General features: G+C 37.8%; 1 protein-coding gene across 1 annotated transcript; it reads left to right on the forward strand.

The window, feature by feature from the left end:
* Positions 1–745: 745 nt before the first annotated feature.
* FBXO11 (F-box protein 11) lies at positions 746–7,251 on the forward strand (the record flags this gene model as incomplete). Its single annotated transcript, XM_070125704.1, is given in 8 exon segments — positions 746–990; positions 1,217–1,520; positions 1,645–1,815; positions 1,939–2,071; positions 2,203–2,423; positions 2,702–2,935; positions 3,126–3,333; positions 3,626–7,251. Coding segments are annotated over 8 exon segments (1,649 nt in total), but the record flags the coding sequence as incomplete, so codon positions are not given.
* Between the last annotated feature and the right edge of the window lie 249 nt (positions 7,252–7,500).

Genomic DNA, 7,500 nt, shown 5'->3' on the forward strand with positions numbered 1-7,500 from the left:
TCTCGTGTTTCTCTCTCTCTCTCTCTCTCTCTCTCTCTCGTGTTTTCTCTCTCTCTCTCTCTCTCTCTCTGTTTCTCTTGCCCTCTCCCTCTCCCTCTGTCTGTTTCTCTCTCTATGATTCTCTCGCTCTCCCTCTCGCTATATTTCTCTCTCTCTCTGTTTCTCTCTCTGTGTGTCTCTCGCCCTCTACCTCTCCCTGTCTCTGTTTCTCTCTCTATGTTTCTCTCCCTCTCCCTCTCACTATGTTTGTCTCTCTCTCTCTCTCTCTCTATGTTTCTCTCTCTCTCTCTCTCTCTCTCTCTCTCTCTCTCTCTCTCTCTCTCTCTCTCTCTCTCACTCTCTCTCTCTCTCTCTCTCTCTCTCTCTCTCTCTCTCTCTCTCTCTCTCTCTCTCTCTCTCAATGTCTCTCTCTCTCTTTATGTCTCTCTCTCTCTCTATGTTTCTCTCTCTCTCAATGTCTCTCTCTCTCTCTATCTCTCTCTCTCTCTCTATGTTTCTCTTTCTCTCTATGTTTCTCTTTTTCTCTATGTCTCTCTCTCTCTCTATCTCTCTCTCTCTCTCTCTCTCTCTCTCTCTCTCTCTCTCTCTCTCTCTCTCTCTCTCTCTCCTCTCTCTCTCTCTCTCTCTCTCTCTCTATGTTTCTCTCTCTCTCTCTCTCTCTCTCTCTCTCTCTCTCTCTCTCTCTCTCTCTCTCTCTCTCTCTCTCTCTCTCTCTCTCAATTTATATAATTTCCTTAATTTCCAGTGGGTGCTGCTGTGAGTGTGAGTGGACCTGGAGCTGAACCTGTCATACGGCACTGTGAAATCAGCGACTGTGAAAACGTTGGACTCATAGTGACAGACCGTGCACAGGGCCACTACGAGGACAATGAGATCAGTCGCAATGCCCTAGCGGGAATATGGGTCAAGAACTTTGCCAACCCAATCATGAGACGCAACCACATCCACCATGGGAAAGATGTGGGAATATTCTGCTTTGATGGTGGATTGGTAAGTGCTGAGTGTTGTCTTCCTGTGCAGCTCCTTATAGATCCCTCTTTGGAGTGTCTTATTTCAGTGTAGCAGTTGAGGAGATTATTCATTGCATTAATTTTGGCTATAATTAGATTACTTGTGGGGGGGAAAGAAGGGTATGGGTATTGAGGAAAAAATATAGAGCCATTCATTTATTAGCTTTTAGAATATTAGTATATTGAAATATTTTTCTATATTACAGGGTTACTTTGAGGCTAATGACATTCACAACAATAGAATTGCTGGTTTTGAAGTCAAGGCTCAAGCAAATCCAACTGTGGTTCGATGTGAAATCCATCATGGCCAAACAGGAGGCATATATGTCCATGAACAAGGAATGGGGCAGTTCATAGAGAACAAGATCCACTCAAACAAATATGCTGGTGTATGGATAACTTCAAACAGTAATCCAACAATAAGGAAAAATGAAATATACAATGGTCTACAAGGTGGTGTGTACATATTTGGGGATGGAAGAGGACTCATTGAGCACAATAATATATATGGTAAGATTATTTTATTACATTTGATTATGAGCAAGTGAGAAAAGCAATGAACAAAGATGTATTTAGTGAAATTAATAAATTCTTAAAATCATATGCTCTTCATTCCTATGATTTTGTTCCACAGGTAATGCATTAGCTGGTATCCAGATCCGCACCAACAGTGACCCCATAGTGCGGCATAACAAAATACACGATGGACAGCATGGAGGAATTTATGTTCATGAAAAGGGGCAAGGTCTTATAGAGTGCAATGAAGTTTATGCAAACACACTTGCTGGGGTCTGGATTACAACAGGTATGAGCTACATGAGTAAGATTTAGATAATGTATGTGTTTTGTGGGTTATCTCCTGATAGTTTTGTATGTGTAGTATTTAATTTCTCCTGGGTTTTAATATTACCAATTTTGCCATTAACAGGGAGTAGTCCAACATTAAGGAGAAATCAAATCCACTCTGGTAAGCAGGTGGGTGTTTATTTCTACGACAATGGCCATGGACTGCTAGAAGACAACAACATCTTTAGCCACTTATACTCAGGAGTGCAAATTAGGTGAGTTCACAGTACTTGATATTAATGCTTTCATATCTGTAATGTGATTCATGTGACAGTAAATGCATGATATTTTGCCAACTTATACAAATTATTGATTGCATATTTAAACTTCAAAACCCTTTCTACAGGACGGGTAGTAACCCCATCATTCGGAGGAACAAGATTTGGGGAGGCCAGAATGGTGGTGTGCTAGTATACAATGGAGGATTAGGAGTGCTGGAACAGAACGAGATCTTTGATAATGCCATGGCAGGCGTCTGGATCAAGACAGACAGCAATCCTATTCTCCGAAGGAATAAGATTTTTGATGGGAGGGAAGCAGGCATTTGTATATTTAATGGCGGAAGAGGTAATGTGAAGCATTTTTGTTTCAATTCTATTTGGATTAGCCTATGAATATCCCCTTCCTCTAATTCAAGTGCAAGTGAATCTTGGCGTCTTTGTAGTTGACTAATTTTTTGTGTGTATGTGTGATGATATTTAAAGTTTTTTTTTTTTGTTCCCTTCATCATCATCACTTATATAATGTAGATTGATATTCTTGTATATTGGATTACAAGGATAATTTTGGAAGATCACTTTAGTGCTTGATGACTTGCCATTCATGAATCCATTTGTATTTTTCAGGCGTGCTAGAAGAGAATGAAATTTTTCGTAATGCACAGGCAGGAGTCTTAATATCAACACAAAGTCATCCCACTCAAAGCCATCCAAGTCTGAGACGGAACCGGATCTACGATGGCTTAGCAGCAGGCATTGAGATCACCAACAATGCCACAGGGACCTTAGAGTACAATCAGATATTCAATAATCGTTTTGGAGGCCTATGTTTAGCTTCTGGAGTGAACCCAATCCAAAGAGGTGAGGGTTTTGCCTGGTAGATGAATTTGAAATTATTGAAAATGGTGCTGGTATGATTTTTTAAAGTCGACTTTGGCTTTTTAATAGTTAATGTAGTGAAAAGTAATTAGTTGCATACAATTTTTTGTGATTTTGTCACTTGAATTATCATCCTAGTCAACAACTTACCCTTTCTTACTTTTTTTGTCAGGCAACAAAATTTTTGACAACCACGATGCAGTAGAAAAGGCTGTGTCAAGTGGACAGTGCCTATACAAGATTTCATCATACACCAGTTTCCCGATGCACGACTTCTATCGTTGTCGCACATGCAATACCACAGAACGAAATGCCATATGTGTCAACTGCATAAAAACTTGTCATAATGGACATGTGGTTGAGTTTATACGTCATGATAGGTGAGTATCTTGCCAGAAAATTATTGCTTTTAGTATTCTGAATATTATCTATATATTATCTTCTAATGGGTGCTTCAAATATTTCCATTTTTTAATATTATTAGAAATATTATTATTATTATTATTATTATTATTGTTATTATTATTATGTTTGTGTTAATATCGAGGCATAGCATTAAAGGCATTATGTAAGGGAAAGAAGATGGTTAAAGTGTGGTTCTCAGCTAGGTATAGATCATTGTCAAGTTTTTTGTATAAGGTCTGTTATTCTTACACTTATTATTTGTTGCAGGTTTTTCTGTGACTGTGGAGCTGGGACTTTAAATAATCAATGCCAGTTACAAGGGGAGCCAACTCAAGATACAGACACACTCTACGATTCTGCTGCTCCCATTGAATCACAATCACTCATGGCAGAAGTCTAACCATTGCTCTTCTTCCTACTTCACCCTTCCCCACCTCAAAAAAATACAAAAAACTTTAAAATGTGAACGACTTGTACGTGAAAAAAGTTTGTTTATAAATCAGCATCATTAACCCACCAGCCTTCTTGATCCTTAACCAGTATTTAGATAAGCAGTGTGTGTGTGTGTGTGTGTGTGTGTGGCCATTTGGGAACCTCTGGCCTACCAACATTGAACTGTTGTCATAAAGGAAGCCCACCTTGTGCTGTGATTGGTTCTCATCAATCTATAGCCTTAACAAGACCATTTATATGTCTGCAAGTGTTAGTTTGTAGACTTTTTGATCTTGTGGACAAATGTACAATGCTATAATGGATGAATAGTGTGCCCATACCTAATCCTACAAAATATTTGGAAAAAAGAAAAGTATATATGGACTGCAATCAGCCAGGAAAGTGGAGACAGACATTGTGGCTGATTACGTGAACCTTATCCATCTTTCACAGTTATCCTCATTTTTCCATATTACGTAACGTTGTTGGTGTGTATCACATCACTCCTTACGGTATGGTAACACCAACTAGTTGACAAATGACTTCCTGCACAAGATGGAAATTATTTTGTAGGTCAGTATTGTTGATATACATTGCATAGAAACCCCATTATGGATAAATATGCTTGTTTTTGATTTTAATACACATAATGTTAGAAATTGGCACAAAAGATATCAGTGAAGCACAAGAATGACGGTTCTCTATCAACAAGACAGTTCTATGTTCATGTGTACAGTAGTACCGGTAATGTACATAGGAACTGTATGTGACATGTGAGGGCTTTGTACATAAGTGTTGAGTGCAGGGAAACAGTTATTCCATGCCTATTTCCAATTGGTGTAGGTCATTTTGCAGTGTTATGGTCAAATACAGTTCGTAATTAGATTAAGCTGTTAAGAATTTTTATATATTACGTGAACATGGACAAAATCAATATGCAGTATTTGTAGTTGTTTCTCATAAATATTTGTGTTTTGTTTGGAATATCTGTTGTATGTTTGACTTCTTTTTTATATTTTTTTCTTTCTTTTTTGCATGTGGAGTTGAGTTACATTTTATAATGTATTTGTGAACCTCTAAGGATATTTGTTGTCATGATTTTGTTAAGATTTTATACGGAATTGGAACACTACAGACAACTGTGATTTAAACCAAAATAAATACAGTGTCACTCCACACACTTCGGAGATACACAATAACATCAATGGCTTTCATCTCCCAATGTAGCAGAAATTAGGTCCCCGCAAAGTGTAGAACTATTAGAATATTTGTGCAGCTTAGTGAAAATGGATTTAGATAGTGCCTTTATTTTTGCATTAATAGGTAGTGTGGCAGAATACAGTATCTGAGTTTGTTGCTTTCCCATTGTTCCCTGCAACACATACCCTATAAATCCCCTCCAGTGTTTTGTAATGGAATCTTCCTATATAGAAGTAGCGATATTACTGTTGCTCAATGTGCCATATATGTGTTTCTAGGTCTTGTTTTTACACATATTTTGAGTTCAAATAAGTGCATAAATGCTAGCATTACAGAAATAACATGAATGCATTCAATCAGAGAAATTATACCTTCACAGGTCACTAAGGCCCAAAGAAAAGTGGCTCTTGTTTGTATTAATTTTCATGATATGCAAGGATTGCATACATAAGATGGAGGAGCATTTTCAGGAACCCCTTTGAACCTTTCTCATTGGATTGTGCTTGCTTCTCAATCTAGGAGGGATGTCAGCTGCTACAAATGGATGTTGACAATTAATTGCATTCCAATTTTGGAAAGAGCTCTTATAACTGGGAAGTATTAGCACCTTGTAGTATATACTACCCTCCCTCCCTATTTTTTTCTTCTTTTCTTTTTTTCCTTTTTTCTTTTTTTCCTCTTCTTAAAAGAGCTCTGATCAACACACTAAAAGTCAGAGCAGGTCAACACTATTTGAGGCAGGAATTAGACATGGCACATAGAATGGTTTCAAGGGGACTATATCTGTTTAGCTGCTTAATTCTAGAAGGTAATTCTGAGCAGTATGCCAGGAATTTCTCTACTTTTTCCCCATTATTTTTTCCACACCCTTATCCATAATGTAGACAGAGTGTATGCCAGTATGTGTTTGCTTAAATGATAGGTTTCCTTTTACCAGAAAAGAGTTGTGTAGACCTCCAAGGTTGCACAACTTTACTCATGTGTACTTAGAGTGTGCTGTTATAGGACTGGTATATATGTGACAGATAAAGATACTAAATAAATGACTGGTTGGTACATTACTACAAGAGTTAAAGATATTGTTTTTCATGTTCCTAAGAACCACAATTGAAATTGGAAACATGTTAGTGAAGTTTAAATCCCTTCAAAGTTTGCATAAGCTGATGGTGAGAGTTGTGTGAACTTTGGCTACAAAGCAGGGCATGAAAGCAGATTCTGTGGCACACTCCTACTTGAGGAACCACATGTTTGTTTAGTATCTTTACTTGCAACAGTTGTGTGTATCCTTAACAATCCTGTGAGTGAGTTGGTGTAAGAAGCAGCCAGTGGTTGATTATAATACAGCTGGTATTTTATCATACATCTTTCAGAAAAACACTAAGAAAACTACTTCTATTTTCCTGGGCATGTAGTGCGAAAGTTTGAAAAATGTAACACTTTGTTGTGTCTTGATCTCAGCATGATGTCATACGTTACCCTTCGTAATTAGTGGTCATTGAATCTTAAGTTTAATCCCTGGTTTATAATCAGGAACATTTTATATTGAAGTAAAAAGTAATTGTTTTGTTGGGGTATAAACTTATGTAAGTGCTGAGGTTCAAGGTGGAGGTGTAGTATACCCAGGCCCCTGTCATACCTCAGGCTAGCTTATTGCAATACTTTCCTGAGTGTTTGTTGTCCAACAGGATTAAACGTATAATTTGTATTATGACAAAACCAAACACACAGGTATTGTTTTGCAATAAAATTCTTTCCATGTGTGTTGTTTAAATGCAGCACACAACAGTAGTCTTGGAGATGGATCATGAGCAAGTTGTTGATAGTGGAAGCCAACATTATATTCTTGAATATATACCATTTCATCATTGAGGGCTTATGTACTGCTCTGGTCAAATTGACTTGAACATGATATTCTATTTGTATTGTCAGAACAATTAATACAATTGGCTCATAGCGTTAAATTTCCAGTCTTTTGATCATGGGCGGTGGAGCCAGTAGATACAATTTCCACTTGAGTCACATATCGTTGTAGCGTAGATATTTACCGAAAGTCAACATACCGATTAAGTAATTCATCCCCAGGACTATCCTGAGGCCTTGCGTGATGGAGAGTGGCAGTGCAGGGGTCCTCAGTAAGAACACGTATTGCAAAGATGGTGACATGGGTACTACACATTCTCCTAGGTGTAGAGTGGTGGGTCATTTATGATGTGCACTGTATAAGGGCCTAGAATTGTATATACAATAAAATCCTGAAGTCAGTATGTGTTTTTATGGTACAGAAGAAAATATGATACTCAAAAATGGTATTTACTTGTATTTCTTTGTCCTCACTTTTATTCAGTGTGTCTATATGTCTTTTCTCTTGTATCCCCACTACAGAGTTCTGGTCAAGTTCAAAGTCTTCATATAGGGCTTCCGAGTCTTCATTTGAAAGGGAAGATATTTTGTGTAATGCAAACGACTGCGAAGAGAGGAAGAGGCTTTGTGCGTCTGTTCCATTAGTAGGA

This window comes from Penaeus vannamei, chromosome 9 (assembly GCF_042767895.1).
Source record: "Penaeus vannamei isolate JL-2024 chromosome 9, ASM4276789v1, whole genome shotgun sequence".
Taxonomy (NCBI): Eukaryota; Metazoa; Arthropoda; class Malacostraca; order Decapoda; family Penaeidae; genus Penaeus; species Penaeus vannamei.